The sequence below is a fragment of the Mauremys mutica genome, chromosome 22, assembly GCF_020497125.1.
Source record: "Mauremys mutica isolate MM-2020 ecotype Southern chromosome 22, ASM2049712v1, whole genome shotgun sequence".
NCBI classification, from domain to species: Eukaryota; Metazoa; Chordata; order Testudines; family Geoemydidae; genus Mauremys; species Mauremys mutica.
This window is the reverse complement of record NC_059093.1, coordinates 6,209,348-6,225,811: the sequence shown is the minus strand read 5'-3', so window position 1 is coordinate 6,225,811 and position 16,464 is coordinate 6,209,348. Positions and strand designations below refer to the sequence as shown.

The following is a 16,464-nucleotide window of genomic DNA, read 5'->3' as shown; positions in this document are numbered from 1 at the left end:
TAGAATGTTATTCCTCTGGAGGCCTGGGAGAAACCAAAGGGAAGGAAAGAAGGTTTTAAAAAAATACCATTGGCATGCCAGTACATAGATACTCTGTGATGGTGGGTGCTAGAGGTGGGTGGGATTGGTAGGTTTCCTTGACCCAAAAGCCCTGGACAATGTGTATTTTGAACTGTGTTTTAAGAAGTAAAGGGGACAGCATTAGAATTAATGGAAGGAAACTATGGGCTGGTCTGCACTTAAAATTTAGGTTGATATAGCTGTGTCACTCAGGGGTGTGAAAAATCCACACCCCTGAGCGCCGTAGCTATACCAACCTAACCCCCGTATAGACGCAACTAGGTCAACAGAAGAATGCGGCCTAGCTACTGTCACTTGGGGAGATGGTGTGGGTCACATCTACACTACAGAGTTATCCTGGCATAGCTACAGTGCCATAATGATGCTGGTATAGTCCCCATAGTGTATACATACCCTAAGCAAATGAAAATGTAAGCTGAATATCAGGAAACATTCTTTAACAGGCAGTGGAATAGTTTCCTAATAGAAGTGGTGGAAACCTCATTGCTTGGGTCATTTATAACTAGATCAGACAATGCCCTGGAGGATAGAGTATAAAGAGTGGTCCTGCTTTGGCTCCCACAGTCAGACTTCCTACTGCTTGGCATATATAGCTCCAACTGAAGTTGGATGGCATTTCCTGCATGTACATGAAGGCTAATTGATCCTTTGTGAAATCTATATAGTATGAGCCGTGTGACCAGTAGTCTCTATGTTACACATGTTTCGGAAGCATTCAATTCACTATATATACTTTACAAATAGTGGACAGAATACAACCCCAATATGTTCCAAGCTCAAGCAGCCCCCAACCTATGAGGGCAATTTCCTTCACTCTGGTCCCACAAAACCTTGCTGTCAACTCACTGTTCATTTCTGTAAATCACTGACACTAGAAATACTAAATACTGAAGCTGAAGTGTTGAAACCTGTATATTTGGAAGTATTGAAGCATCAGAGTATAAAGGGCTTATAGCAGTCACAGTGCATCAGTGCTTTGATTAATCTAGACAATTCTGGAAGGACTCACCACTTGCAGGTTACATATTCATAAATGCTTTGGTTTTGCCTGTGAGGTGGACAGTTTGTTAGTTTTCCATTACCTGAGTCCCTAGCCCCTCGCAGGTGCTTGCTGCAGGGGATGAGAGAAGAGGGTTGCTTTCCCCTAAAGCATTAGAGGTAGAATTGTTTTTCCTAAAGAGCTTGCCTGCCATGTGTTTAATACATTTCCTTCTTCACCTCAGGTTTCCAAGGGGAGGATCTTCTGGTCCATTCCAATGTGTTCTGATCCAGCTTCGTGGAGGCTGACATGGGAACACCTATGGACATGGTGCCTAGCAGTGCATCTCGGCATGCCGAGCCTTCGGTAAATTTCCAATACTCTTTATTTTGCCCAGGGAGAAAATCTCTCTGTTGGATGCCAGGATGGCTAATCAATGTAATGATGGGGCACTACAGGGCTGTATGTACTATGGTAGGGGCTGTGATGCCCTCAGATACTTTCAGCATCAGATTCACTTGCATTCATTTCCCCCTTTTATGACAGTTCCAAGAATACCTCTGACTTTGTTTTGTTTAATTTTATTAAATATGGAGGGAGTGTGATCTAGCAGTTAGAGCAAGGGCACTAGAAGTCAGGAGGTTTGGGTTCTCTTTCTGTTTCAGCCACTGACTCATTGTGTACAATTCTGATCACTCATAGTAGAGAAAGATTAATTTAAACTGGAACAGGTGAAGAGAAGGGCTACTACTATGATCAAGGGAATGGAGGATCTGTCTTACGACAGGAAACTGAAAGAACTTGACTTGTTTAGCTTAGCAAAAATAAGGCTGAGAGGGGATATAATTGCTCTCTATAAATGCATTATGGGGGTAAATACCAGGGGAAGGTGAGGAGCTATTTATGCTAAAGGACAATGTTGGCAAACAAACAAATGGCTATAAATTGGCCAAATTCAGGATGGAAATTGGAAGAAGGTTTCTAACCCCTAGTCAGAGGGGTGAAGTTCTGAACGGTCTCCCAATAGGAGTTGTGTGGGCAAGCAACTAAATTAGTTTTAAGAGAGAGCTAGACAACTTTAAGAGTACGATTGTATGATGGGATTGCTTATGATGGTAAGGGGTGAGGCTCAGTAGCCCTGGGGCTCATTCCTGGTTTATGTCTTATGTTCCTAAAAGCTCATGCTTCAGGGTTTCAGCCAGCCACCTGCAGGGGTCAGGAAATAATTTTTTTCATCAGTGTAGTCTGTGTTTTTTTAATTTCCTTTTTCTGAAACATCAAGGATGGCCATTGCTGGAGATGGCATATTGGGCAGGGAGGGCCAGGGATCTGAGGTGGCACCAAGTATTATCTCACTGGTGCACCTCGGTCCTTCCAGTGATACTTCTCTACCTCCCAAAGGTATTAATTAATGTTTGTTAAGTGCTTTGAAATCTTTGTTTGCAGTATAGTTGTAGCCGTATTGTTCCCAGGATATTAGAGAGAGGAGGTGGGTGAGGTAATATCTTTTATTGGACCAGCTTGGTGAAAGAGACAAGCTTGTGAGTTACACAGAGCTGAAGAAGAGCTCTGTGCAGTTCCAAAACTTGTTGCTTTCATCATCATCAGTTGGTCCAATAAAGCAGTGGTTCTCAAAGCCAGTCGGCTGCTTGTTCAGGGAAAGCCCCTGGCGGGCCAGGCCGGTTTGTTTACCTGCCGCATCTGCAGCTTCGGCCGATCATGGCTCCCACTGGCTGCGGTTCGCCGCTCCAGGCCAATGGGGGCTGCGGGAAGGGCGGCCAGCACAATTCTTGGCCCGCGCCACCTCCCGCAGCCCCCATTGGCCTGGAACGGCAAACTGCAGACAGTGGGAGCCACGATTGTCCGAACCTGCGGACACGGCAGATAAACAAACCAGCCCGGCCTGCCAGGGGCTTTCCCTGAACAAGTGGTGGACTGCGGACTGGCTTTGAGAACCACTGCAATAAAGGATATTACCTCACCTACCTTGTCTCTCTTTGAAATTTTTGGCTAGGCAGGGCAAGGGAAGGGCAAAGCGTTTGCAATTATTATTATTATTATTTTATTATTACATTTTAATTGTTAAATTATCATAATCACATCTCAAATAGAGGAAATACAGAAGCAAGACAATGGGATTTAACAATTGTGCTTTTCATGCTTGTGACAATGGGTATGGGAGCACAAGACTTATATTGGAATTGGCCACCAGAGGTCACTGTAACCAACAAATCTCTAACGTTCTACGTGTCTGCCCTGAAGGTCGTTGGAGAGACAAGGTGGGTGCAGGGGCGGCTCTAGGAATTTGGCCGCCCCAAGCAGGGTGGCATGCCGCAGGGGGCGCGCTGCCGGTCCCGCGGCTCCGGGGGACCTCTTGCAGACGTGCCTGCGGTGGGTGCGCTGGGAGGGCGGCAGGCGGCTCCGGCGGACCTTCCGCAGTCATGCCTGCGGGAGGTCCACCAGAGCCGCGGGACCAGCGAACCCTCCGCAGTCATGCCTGCGGGAGGTCCGCTGGTCCCGCGGCTCCGGTGGACCTCCCGCAGGCATGACTGCGGAAGGTCCGCCGGAACCGCCTGCCGCCCTGCCGGCAAAATGCCGCCCCAAGCGCGCGCTTGGCGCGCTGGGGTCTGGAGCCGGCCCTGGGTGAGGTAATATCTTTAATTGGACCAACTTCTGTTAGTGAAAGAGACAAGCTTTCCAGCTACACAGATTTCTTCTTCAGGTCTGGGAAAGGTACTCACAATGTCACAGCTAAATACAAGGTGGAACAGGTTGTTTACCATAAGTAGTTGGCATTTATTCTAAGGGACCATTCAAGGTGAAGTGGTCTGTTAACACTCCTGCAGTCATATGACAAAAAAGGGGGCTAGGTGTGTTACATATTGTTTTTATAGGTTTGTACTGCACCCAGACCATTGTGCTAGGTGCAGTGCAAACCTATATGAAGATGCAGTTCTTACCCCCAAGAGGTTTACAATCTGAAAGGACAGTGACCCACGAAGTGTGGGATCAGGGAGATACAATCACAGATACGGTATTTTTAATATGCATATATATCTGCCCTGTTTAAATTATCATTGTAAACAGATGAAGGGCCAACTATCCTCCATTGCATCTCAATTCAGCCATCATAATTTGGTTGATTTTTCCTTTCTGGCATTCAGATTGTCACAACTGGGTCATTTCGGGGTCAAAGTCCCAGTGAAGAAGCAAGTGTTTGACAGCAAAACCAGTTGACAGAATGGAAGCCACAGATGGCTCCATCTCTGATTACCAATAACTATAATCAGAACAGCCTGCACTTTGGTCTATAAGTTTTCTAGACTGGAGGGGGCTGTCTTATTGCTCTTCTAGACGCTCCCTCCTCCCTGCACATCTGGTAACAGGCAGAAGATCTATAATCTTTATGATCTTTTCAAGCCAATATACTGTTTTACAGGTTGATCCAACAAGGTAGACAGATAAGAGCTCATTGCCCAGATGGTCTGTAGTATCTGGAAGCGTACTGAGTGAGCTCAGGGCCAGCCCAGTCTCTCCACACTTCTCCCAAAGTGCATCTGAACAGGATCCTCTGTCTTGTTCAGGGATGGCCACATAATGAGAGGACTAAAAGGGACCTCTTCAATATTATGGGTGACACCTCTGGGTTCAGGTTCCCTGGATCATGCCAGGAAAATGCCCAATTAGGCTTACACATTCCTAGTAGGCGTGGAGAGGTGTGTGTGTTGGGGGGCGGGGGGAGTAGGAGAGATGCTTCTCAGGCTTAATAGTTACTTGATTTAGTAACATGCCGTGTTTTGCTGGTTTAACAAAGTGCCATTTCCCCAGACTGCACTGGACTCTGCTTTTCCTGCAAGACACAGCCAACCCATGAACATCAAGGCTTGTCCCTCCCATTCAGTGATTCTGCCACAAGGCTTTCCAAAGGCAGTACAGGGACTCTGCTGTTGGTCACTATGTGAAAACAGCTTCTCAATTCATGACACTCTCAACTGTGTGTAACATCCAATCTGTTCACCGTGTCAGCAGTCACCATTTGCAGTGAACTGGGTGTGCCTTGTGTGGTGCAGTGTGTTGTGCATGGTGTTCCATGAATGGTGTGATGTGCCCCTTCAGTGTTGGTACTCACTCCAGGGTGCCCTGGAAGGTGTACCATGTACAGTATACTACTGTATGTATTGGGCCAGGCCAGTGCTTACTCCTTATTTCAGGCCCCGATTGTTACATTTTTCCAGGTGTTGGCGCCATATAGAGCCCAGACTGAAACCTGGGATTGTTGTTCATACTCTAGATTTTTGTATAATCACACCTACTTCTGGAGAAAGTGAATCTGCATCCCAGACAAGCTGGAATAGTCTCTCCCATGATCTCATTTATGGCTTCTGTAGCCGAATGAAAGGTTACAAACTGTCTGCAATAACTTAACAGCAGAGTTAACTCCCTAAAGCAGCTGGCAGCATCTCAATTTGTTGCCCAAATGTTTTCCAGTCTCTGGACTCTGAGGTGAAAGCGCTAATAAAGGTGCTTCATCATTACCTAATATTAATAGAGCAAGCCACCCACTAAATTCTCCTTGGGACCAAGAAAAATGGAAAATTCTTCTCAGTGAATTTGGTTTGGCATTATTTGAACAATATATTTTACAGATTAAATACTGTTGGATGCCCCACATTTCCAAGCTGTTCAAGAAGATCATCTCTCTATGTTTTGTCATTTAAAAAAAAAATCTGGAGTTGGGGGCTGCCTGCCTTCCCTGTGGCTGAAAAATCTCTCTTGACTGTAGGGATTATGAGCAGATCATATTTAATCTGCTATAAAACTCATAAACCAAATTGTAAAAAAATCAAAGACCACTTGAGACATCTGTTACCTTTCTATGCAGATGAGTGCTTTGCACTTGCATGCATTTGATTTTGCTTAACTACATTTCTGTCTCATTTTTTATGTCTTAAACTCAATTGATGCAGAGAGATGACCATAATATCCTCACTTGTTAATGCTCAGATATCTGCTACAAATATGTTTTTACTATATAGCACTTTCTGCATTAAAGAGTAGATCATAAATGTGGCCTGGTTTTGTGATTAATAGCTGAGGGTTTGATTATAATGTCTTTTGCAAAAGCTGAGAACATTATTTCTCAGCTGAGGTCACATTTCTGTCCCAGGAGGACCTTTTATCTAGCTCTTGTTTGAAAACCTAAAGGCACAATCTATTTTATTTATTAAAAATTGTGATTGAATCTTAACTGCATTCACTCTGTTGGCCATTTTGTGTTCCAAAAGCAGGACAAGACCAAGGATTCATGAGGGACGGGCTTGAGTGCACATAAGCAATGTTGCCAGCCCTCATGATTTTATTGTGAGTCACACAATAGTTGTCATTTATCTTTAAGCCCCAGCTCTTGCAATCATGTGATTACACAAGAATCTCAGCTTTTATTAAATAGCTAAAAATAATGTAAGTTTTGAGCCATTGTGGTCGGAGAAAAGCTTGAAAACGTTGATAACCAGAAGGCAAATAAAAAGAACCTAAAATGTATTATTATTATTTTTTTAAATCATATGATTGTTAAGCCACTCATGATTTTTGGGGCTCAACTCATTTTTGAAAGCTTGGGGTTGGCAATGTTGGTGGATGACCTGTAGCCTGAGTTTCTGAATTTTTGCCGGCAATAATGCATATTCTTTGGTCCCATGATTTTGTTCCACCCAGTTGTATTAGAGAGAACACTAGCAAAATATAATACTGTATATCTGTATATCTGTGCATTGATAACCACTCCAAAGCTTCTGCTTTTTTATATTTGGGCAGGAAACAATAGTGTGTTTTAAATATATTGTCTTGCTCAGAAAGGCATGGCCAAAGCCACATGATGAAATCCTAAGGAGCAGCTTGAGTTTCACTGGTGAGTTCTGGGATTGCTGCATATCTTTGCAGAAAGAGCCTGGATCTGCTAATCTTCTGGCCACGCTGCAAGACTCCTCATTTTTTTCCCTGGGCATTTGACAAGGAGGTGGGCTGAAGTTTGATAAGATGCTCACTAATCACCCGCCAAGCCTGCAATGCCTGTCAGACGTTGGGTGAAAGTAGAAAGGCCAGACTTTGCTGGAGCAACCCATTGTTTTATGGACCTAGCTAGAGATACATCTAGGTGGCACTCAGTCAGGAGGCTACATCCTTTTTGGGATGTGCCCCTTGACAATGGTGATGGGTTGAAGTCTGATGGATCGGCTAGAGTTGCGCTGTAATTTTTCTCTGCAGAGCTTCTTTGTGTTAAATTGTTTGTTGGAAGTTGCTTCCCTTTTACCTCTTTACTTTATCCCACAGCACACACAGCCCTGCTTCAGTGCTGTATAAATATAACTAATTATCAAAGGGCCTGGTTGCAGCTTCCTGTCGCGGTACTGGAGCTGGGTTTGCTGAGCGCTCTGCTTTTTCTCCATGGCTTCACAGCAACAATGAAAGTTACAGCTAGCAGCGGTTCCAGCCTTTCCTCTAACTTTTCTTTCTTAAGTAAGCCAGGAATCTGCTATTTGCTAACCTCTACCCTGCACGCTCTCCCCACCCCCACACAGCACAGGGCGTGCTGTGTTTGGTAGGTTTGAAAGTCTCTTGTACCAGCAGGCGCTGTGTGAGACCCAGGGCCGCTGGCTGGAAATAGGTTTCAGATGTTCACCCCCTGGTTCCTGGGCCTGCATCCTGTGAGCTGAGTCGTTTCTATAGGAACCGTGTGACATCTCGCCTGCTACTCCCTCAGTGGCTCCCTCACGAGCATGCTCAGTACGAGCCTTGACTTTGGCTCAAGTATCCTGTTTGCAGTAACGGGCTGCACATATGAGACTATGAATAAGGTCCCCGATGAGCTCCAACTCTTTGTCTTTGAAAGGAGGAGGAGAAGGAGGTCGTGCCCTGAGCTGGAGGATCTGCACTGTGTGCTCTGAGAACGTGGCTCGTGAAGAATGCTTGCCTGTTTGGCCAGGGGGAATTTACTGGATATTCTGCAAGAGGGCTTCTCAGAGGTAAATGCATGTCCCAGGTCTCATACAGACCCTTACAGGGCAATACAGCTTTCTGTTACATAGCATCTCTCATAAATCTGAGTCCCTCCCAGTGCTTCGCAGAACTAAATAAGAAACTGGGAGAGAGAAATTATCTTGGAAAGGGAGAAAGAGATGCTTGGTGACAGAAGGGCATACTGGGCAGCCCAGCTGGCATTTTGCAAATGTGCAGTAGTTTAGAAGAGTTTGTGGGTCATTAACTGCTAGTAGTTTCTATGCAAAATGCTGCAGAAGCATTTTGGGATCAAAACGTAATATAAAGTGCAGCGAGGTCAAGAGGCTGCTCCTCTTGTGCTCTGTAGGTCTCTGTATTTGAATTGCTGTTGGAAAAGGCTGTAAGTCTGTTTTAAGGGCTTGCAGAGTTATTGAGAGTGGGTGGCATGTTGTGGTCTGTGTGGTTCGTTTTTCATCCTGATTTGTAGGTTAAATAGCCAGGGATTGAAACTCAGCTTGGACGGGAGGAAACTATCTTTTTTAAAGTGCGTCTAAGTTCCTTGTTTTGATCGCAGGGAGCCAGGTGAGTTTTGAATCACTGGATGAGACCTGCCAAGAAGTCACTGAGATACAACTCCTGAGACTACATCGGGAAGTGGATAGTTTTATACCTCCCCTCTTTAGGATACACAGAAAGTTAGTTTAAATGAACTTTGTCTAGTTGCCATTTGCCTCTGTGTGGCCCCAGTAAAAAATGCCAGGACAGTCCCTGCTGGGCTGGTTCTGTGGGCAAAGTGTGCTGCACCCTATACACCACAGTAAGGAGGCGTTTCCTGTCTGTAAGGTGAGAAGGAAGGAGAATAGGGGGTTGTGCTGGAATTAAGGATTTCCTGCTGTTTCCTTCCTCACACGGAAGTGATGGAATCTTGTTACATTTTATTCCTTCCTAGATAGTATGGCTTGTCTTGTTTGTAGTTACTGCTTCTTCATCCACTCCAGGCCCCATCATCACATGACTTTTCTTTGTCACCATCCTCAGCCACAAACACAGGTCCCTTCTGGGCTTGGTAGGCCAGACAGAAAACGGGGGGACAAGAAGGGTCTGAGACTTCAGCCTCATGGCAGGCCACATTTATCTCTTTTAATACTCTACTGATTTTGAAATCCCTCCTGCTTAACAGTATAAATATTCTTCCCCCTGCTCAATACAGCATCCTTGTACCAGGCCCTCCTGCCTGACCTGTACCAAAAAGTCCATCCCTATATCAAACACATGCAGTTTTAGGATAATCCACAGGTGAGTGTGTGTTATCTCTTCTGTGCCCATTACAAAGGATGTCAGTCTGTTATAGCTCTGAGCTAGCGAGCCGGGTTCTTTAGCTTAAGCTGTAGAGACCCCTGCTTTGAGCCCTGTTCAGTTCCTGGTGTCAGCCAAAATGGTGGCCATGAAAAAAGCGTTCTCCATGTGGGAGCAGAAATCAGACTTTGCAACGTCTGCTCCCACATTCCATCCAAACTGTCTGGTATCATCCAAGGGCTGTCCTGGTAGCCATGAGGGAAAAAAACAGAAACCCTTTCCTCTCCCAGTTTAATAGTAGCAACTCCAATATTCCCACGTTGCTCTAGCCGTGGAGCAGAGAAACAAGACTGGGATTCCCCCTTAAATCTCTTGCATGGCAGCTGAGTGCACGAGGTTAGCCCATGCACTCCAAGTTAAAACTAAAGGCAAGTTAGTAAAGTGGGACAGTACCATTATCCCCATTTTACAGTATGTCAGTTGTATAGCTGGGAATGGAACTAAAAGTCCCCATTCCTTATCCTCTGCTCTGACACACTCTCTCCACAGTACTTCCTTATGCTTTAAAAGGGTTGTTTATAGACCTCCCACAGCTTTGAAACAGTGTCCCCCAATGTCTGTGCAGCCCTTATGTGTAGGCAAAAGTCGTGGTGACGGATGCCAACCCAGCATTCTGATGTCAGGAGCGTGGAGAGTGAGAAACTTCTCAGCATTGGGGTGGAGTATAAAACCAGGTCCAAGCTAAAAAGTCTTGGACCTGATTTCACACAATGGGCCAATTGTGGTACTGAAGGAGCCACCATACCAGCTTAACTGCTGTTGTGCCCTTTGTAGTGCATCTCTCCCGTGAACCAGTGGCTTCCTGGAATTATGTACCTTGCAGAATGTGGGCTCCATTTCCAAACCTGTGCATGGAAGATGATCACGCACATACAGTACGCACAAACACACAACTCCTTAGTATGCATACAGATGCACGCACAGGGCTCAGATGAACCCCCTGTACAGGCAGTCCTCCAGAGCAGGTGTGGTTCCAGCTTAAGCAGGAGTCAATTTGCACATGGGAATTTGCATGTAGCCTGTAAACTGAGTTGGGTAGATTCCTTTGTTTCCTTCCCTCCCTATCCATCCTGCTGGCTAAGGACCAGGCTCATTAACCCAGGAGAAGGGATTTAAATGTGCCATTATTGCCCTTTCTGCAGCTGATGCCTGTTCTGCTTCACAGATCACCTGTCAGAAGGTGCTGTCTCAGTGACTAACATAATCCCTGATTGCTGAGGGGCCCTTCAAACTGCAGTTCAGGGCTGTTTTCCTTCCCTTTCAAAGTCCCTAGGCCAAAAGAGGCTGCAAGTATGTCATCTGGACACATCTGAAGCAGAGTGAGTTTTGTTTAATGTTGAAATGCAGAAAGCTCTCCCATGGGCATCATACAACTCCTGTTCCTTTTTCATTAATGGAATATTCTGCTGTGAAGGTGCTTCCCTGCTGTTTGTAAAGGCAGTTTTTGCTGCTTTGAGGCTGTTAAATAATTCAGACCCGCAGCTGGACGGCAGCACGGGAATGCATGGTGGCTGTAAGCGGCAGGTTATAACAGAGTACCCTAGAGGACAGGATCTACTTTGTGATGATGCAGTCTATGTGGTCTCAACTCAGCACCTCTCTCACTGAAGAAATGCAGCTTATTTAGGACACGAGCACAGACTTCTGTCAGTTGTTTCAGACTGATGGGGAATTCAGAGCTTCAGTAAACATGTCAGAAAAGGCCCTGACAGCTCCAAGCAGTTAATGCTCCTGAAATTCAACAATTATTCCCCCATCCATACTTTCCTTTGGAAGTAGGAGGATCATTTCCTTTGACAGACTCAGTAGATGGCTGAGCAATGTGTTGCCTAAAGTGGCTGTTTGCTCCTTCCAGGCTTATGTTTGAAGAACACACATGGTCTTTGCATAGGGCTGGCTCCTCCTTGGAGGATGAAACATTGAGGACTCTTCCAGGACCCCTGTGTGAATCTTGTCTGAATCAGAGTGCCACTGCCTGACAGCAGCAAAGAGTCTCAGAATTGCCATTTAGTTGTGGGAAATAATAATAGTCCCTGCAGCGCATTAAAATCACTCGTTTTAGCTGAGTGATTGCTGTGATGGGAACTGCCTGACTTTTATGCATGTACAGTCTGTCTTATTGCATTAACAGGGTTTGTTATATCTATTTTTATACATAGGTTCTTAAATAGTACCCATCTCCGTGAGATCCAAGTGCCAGTGAAAGAGCCTATTTTTTTTAAGTTAGAGTAATTCTCTGGCATTGAAGAGTCTTTCTCCAATGTGGTTCTCTCAGCTCTTCTGTTCCTCTTGGTCCATGATAGATATCTCTCTCTCAACTGTTGAGATCTTAGCAGAAAAAAATCTGCCCTAGGTATCCCTTTGTAATGAATATTGTTTTTGGCTAATAAGATTCACCATGGAGAGCTGTTTTTTACTTTTTCCTGTCTCCCTGCCTGTAGTAGCTCAGATTATTAGGGTCACTCCTATCCCTGTATACTTGCTATGGGACCATAACTCTTGATATGCAGTGGCTCAAGTGAGGCTGGATTCCAATGACTAGGCTATATGTGACTCCTTAGAGGCTTTGATATTTTCCACATAATGGGCTTGATTCTGGTCTCACACCAGTTTTACTCTAGTGTAACTCCATTGACTTTGGAATTCCTGCTTTACATTGTTGTAAGTAAGTGGAGAATCAGGTTCAAGATGCTTAAAGCTTGTTCAGATCAAGAAAGGCAGGGACATGAAAGAACTGATAATGCCACATGGCCCTCCAGTTTGCCCATCTGGTCTGTGAGATGCCAGGCAGCTGCTGCTTGGTAATTCTGCTGTACCACAAGTACCAAGCATCAGAAAACACAGCTGGGGTTTACCAGACGTTGATTTACACTGAGAGATTCTTTTGTTCCTACCAAGGCACTGTGATCCCTCAGTGCTTGGCCAAGTAGGGTTTCTTATCACTTTGACAGAAGGGCTATTAAGAGCGGAAAGATGCCTTGTGGTTAAGGTACAGGATTAGGAGTCAAGCAGTTAGGGTTCTATTCCAAGCTCTGACAGACTCACTCAATGATCTTGGGCTAGATTATGCATTGAGCAGCAAAGAATCCTGTGGCACCTTATAGACTAACGGACGTTTTGCAGCACGAGCTTTCGTGGGTGAATACCCACTTCTTCAGATATCAGAGGGGTAGCCGTGTTAGTCTGGTTCTGTAGAAGCAGCAAAGAATCCTGTGGCACCTTATAGACTAACAGACGTTTTGCAGCATGAGCTTTCGTGGGTGAAAGAAGTGGGTATTCACCCACGAAAGCTCATGCTGCAAAACGTCTGTTAGTCTATAAGGTGCCACAGGATTCTTTGCTGCTTCTACTTCTTCAGATGTTAGTCTATAAGGTGCCACAGGATTCTTTGCTGCTTTTACAGATCCAGACTAACACGGCTATCCCTCTGATATTATGCATTGATTCCTCGGCAGCAGCTTTGCCATCCTTTTGCAGGATATATTAATAATAATATTAACAGTTAAGTAGTTATTGTTATTTCCGTAGACCTTAAAGTGCTTTATGGAGAAAGGTAAAAATTGTTATCCCTACTTTACAAATGGGAAACTGAGGCAGAAAGAGGAGAAGTTTACAGTGAGTCACTGGCTAGGAGTACAATCTAGGTCTCCTGACTCCCAGTCCAGTATCCTGTATACTAGATCATACTGCCTCCCTAGCTACTTCCTCTCCTTGGAGGATACATGTTTTTGTCTTGACACAGCATCACCAACAGCACTCTTCAGCCACATTGTGCCCAGCCTTTTCCCAAGGACACAAGGTTCCTGACTCCCTTTCTCCTACATCGTATGCAGAGCTGGCCACTGTCTAACCCTGAATATAAAGGGCCAATTTCCTTTTCTTCCTTGAAGTGTTGGATAATGTTTCATCCAGATTTGATCTGACAGACTTTAAACTAAGTCTTTGATATGTTTGAATTGGTGCAGTGGAACCACTTGAGATTCTGGGTGAAAGAAGCATCTACGTAGTCCAAGATACTGGCAGCAACCATTTGATGATCTCTGACTGTTAAGGGCAAAGCCTGTTACATGTGGGCTTGAATGGAAACATTATGTTTATTTAAAGAAAAAAGGCTTTGAAAAACCAGCCTGGAGAGGAGGCGGTGGCACTAAAACACCCTCTGCAAGGTGCCAGAAACTATTCTTGAGGCAACAGCTTGGGAAGGGAATGACGTGTTGTGTGGGGAGTTCAGCAGTCAATTTAAAATGAAAAAACTCTGGCATCTTGCCTTTTAGTGACTTTCCTTCTTGTTGGACTTCAGAGGTAATTATATCCTGCCGAAGTGCTGAGACGTATTTAACCAGATGGATGCCCACTGTAGATTTCAGGCATAGCATCAATGCACAGAGTTGCCTGTCTAGGATGCAGTCAGCACTTGCAGGGCCTTTAGAAACAGTTTGAGGGGCTAAAGGTACGTGCATAGGAAAATAGCATAATCACAGGGTCTGCCCATTGTGTTATGGAAGTGACATGCAAAGTTCCCAGTTGGGGAAAGCAGGATCAGGTGCCACTTACAAAAACACCCCACTGCAGGCAGGAACAGAGTGAGAATTCTAGTATCACAGCTACCATATGTGTCGGTACGGTCTTTTACCAGATGTTCGGGAGGCAACCATTTGGGCAGAGCCAAAGGAAGATAGAGGTTGCTTACATTGAAGGAAACAAAGGAATTCACAGGGACATTTCTCCCACGTGTGTCCTGCAAAAGTTTAAATACCCTGTTAGTCTATAATGATAACAATGATTGATACTCACATGTTTATTACAGATCATTCTTCTCTGCGGTCTCCTCACTTAGGCGTGGTTTCATCGGAGGAGATTTAAGGGGAGTTGTTATTACATTGCAGCAAACTAACTGAAATGAAGTTGTGGTCAGTAGAGTGTGAGTGGTGATGCTGGCTTCTGTGTCAAGTGTGATTTAAAAAAACTGTAGTAAAAGTGGTCAAGGAGTTAAATGGGTTACAGTGAGTATTATGGATGGGAGCCATGCTCCACTCCTCCCTTACTTCTTAGTTACTTAGTGCCTGTTTCCCCACACTCTGTTATGTAGTTGAATAAAAGCAGCTTGTTCCCAGCTGGCAGTACTGTAAGTGGAGTTTGTTTCTTGTGCACTTAGCAGTCCCTTTACAAATAATAAATAGAAATATAAGTTTTTATTTATCTATAGCACCGTTTCCAAATGGATCCCAAAGTGCATCACTTTATATATATATGTGTGTGTATATATATATATATATATACACACATATGCACATGCAAGAATCACTTCACCCAGCACTGAAATGCAATCATCTCTAGGGTGGAACAGGACAGCTATTTAGAACATGGCTGTGCAAGAGTTTAGAATAGGAAGTGAAGAATTAAAACTGGGGGGGGGGAATAAAGGGAGGCAGAATATGAATACTTGAGGTAGAAATTGTTCAGGACACGGGCATTAAAACCCAATTCTTGCAAAAAATGGGTTGTAATAAATGATGACAAATGTTCAAGATCTCAGTTTTATATCTCAGGCGGAAGATGGCGCATCCAGCAGCACATCTAATGACAGTTTTAAGTATTAGCTCCCAGTCTCCTAAAGAATCAGAACTGAGGTAGGTAGCTGGGGCTTTGGGCGAGGCCCGATTTCATTTGATGCACAGTGGTGCCAAAGTGGTTAAATTGTGATTTGACAGCCCCCTCTCCTGGCTGTGAGCCACTTCATCTCTGCTTGGCAGCAGACTGAAATATAAGGGAAATGTTCCAGCTATTTTTAAACGTACAGAACCTGTTGCTAAGCACTAGCACTGTGTACTCTCAGCTCAAGGTGTCATTATTCCTATAGCGGCAACAGCCCAGAGTGCAGGAAACACGTTGAGGAGAGGGGCTGAAATGGATTCGTTCTCAGATTTATTGTGCTCCCGATTCTCTCTTTCTCATTTCTTGGCCTAAATGTAGAAGGGTGTGTGTGTGTAAGTAAGTAATAAGTTGTGGTGCGGCCTGCCTAGCCGTTGTGTACATTACAGCAGCCTCAGGACTCTAACTCTTGAGTGCCCATGGCCCCAGAGGGTACTGCATTTCAGTCACCCTGCACCTCCTTTCTCTGGCAGGTCCCTGCCCCGAGGCTTGTGAGGGGAAGGTTGGCACAGAGCTATTCTACCAGCTCTGTGCCCAGTGGGGCCCCATACACATATTGGAGGGGTATTCCCTGGAGGTCAGTGCCACGGCTGTACAGCCCTTTATGCTTCTAGAGTGGTGTAAAGGGGCCACACAGCTGAGCCAAGAATTGGGCCCACAATGTTTGGGGTTTCGCACTGTACTCAGGTCCAGATTAAAGAATTTTGGCACCCTGTGCACTATGGAAATTGGGGGCTTCCCCTCCTTTCTTAAAGCACCCCTCCCTTACCTATCCCATCCCAGAATGCCACTCTTTCACCACCCCATACACAGACCCTCAAATGCCTTGTCCCTCCCACCCCACACACAGACCCCTGAATGGCCCCCATCCCAGATATACCCCAACAACCCTCTCCAAGCCCTCACTTATCCTGATAGTCTAGTAGACATACATCCCACTCATTGCAGCCCCACTGTTCACAGACCTCAGCATCCTGGACCCCAACAACCTCCATTTATCCACAACCCCTCTACTCTCCACCCTCACCCACATAGCCCACCAGCAATTCACTTCCAGCTCCTTACCCATTGCCCCCGGGATCTTCCTGGGCACTCACCAGCATCCCCCTGGCTCAGCGTTCTGCTTCTGTCCTGGTTTAGGGTGGCTTCTCCTGTTCCTGGCCACCCTGCTCTGCTCACTTCCCCTGCCCAACCTGTTCTCATATAGCCCCATCAAGACGGAAGAGCAGCTGGGCCAAATTTGTGTGAGTAGCTGCGCCACTCAGTTTTGTTTTTGTTTCTGGGTGGTCAGGGGGCCCCCTGAGATAAGGGCCCTGTGCATGTGCACTGAGTGCTCATTGATTAATCTGGGCCTGACTTTACCATAACAAAAATAGGGTCTGTAATTCCCAATTACTCTT

General features: G+C 45.3%; 1 protein-coding gene across 7 annotated transcripts in view; it reads left to right on the top strand.

The window, feature by feature from the left end:
- The window catches only part of DIXDC1 (DIX domain containing 1), a 67,797-nt gene that overhangs the window by 2,295 nt on the left and 49,038 nt on the right, over positions 1-16,464 (top strand). For 2 of the 7 annotated variants that reach the window (XM_044996906.1, XM_044996908.1), the window contains exon 1: positions 7,894-8,082. In XM_044996906.1, coding sequence (XP_044852841.1) covers positions 8,023-8,082 — 60 coding nt within the window. In that variant the 5' untranslated portion in view covers positions 7,894-8,022. Of the gene's footprint in view, positions 1-30; positions 115-1,304; positions 1,427-1,698; positions 1,703-7,893; positions 8,083-16,464 lie in introns of those variants that run through there. The other 5 variants (XM_044996901.1, XM_044996904.1, XM_044996907.1 and 2 more) reach the window with 5 other exon arrangements.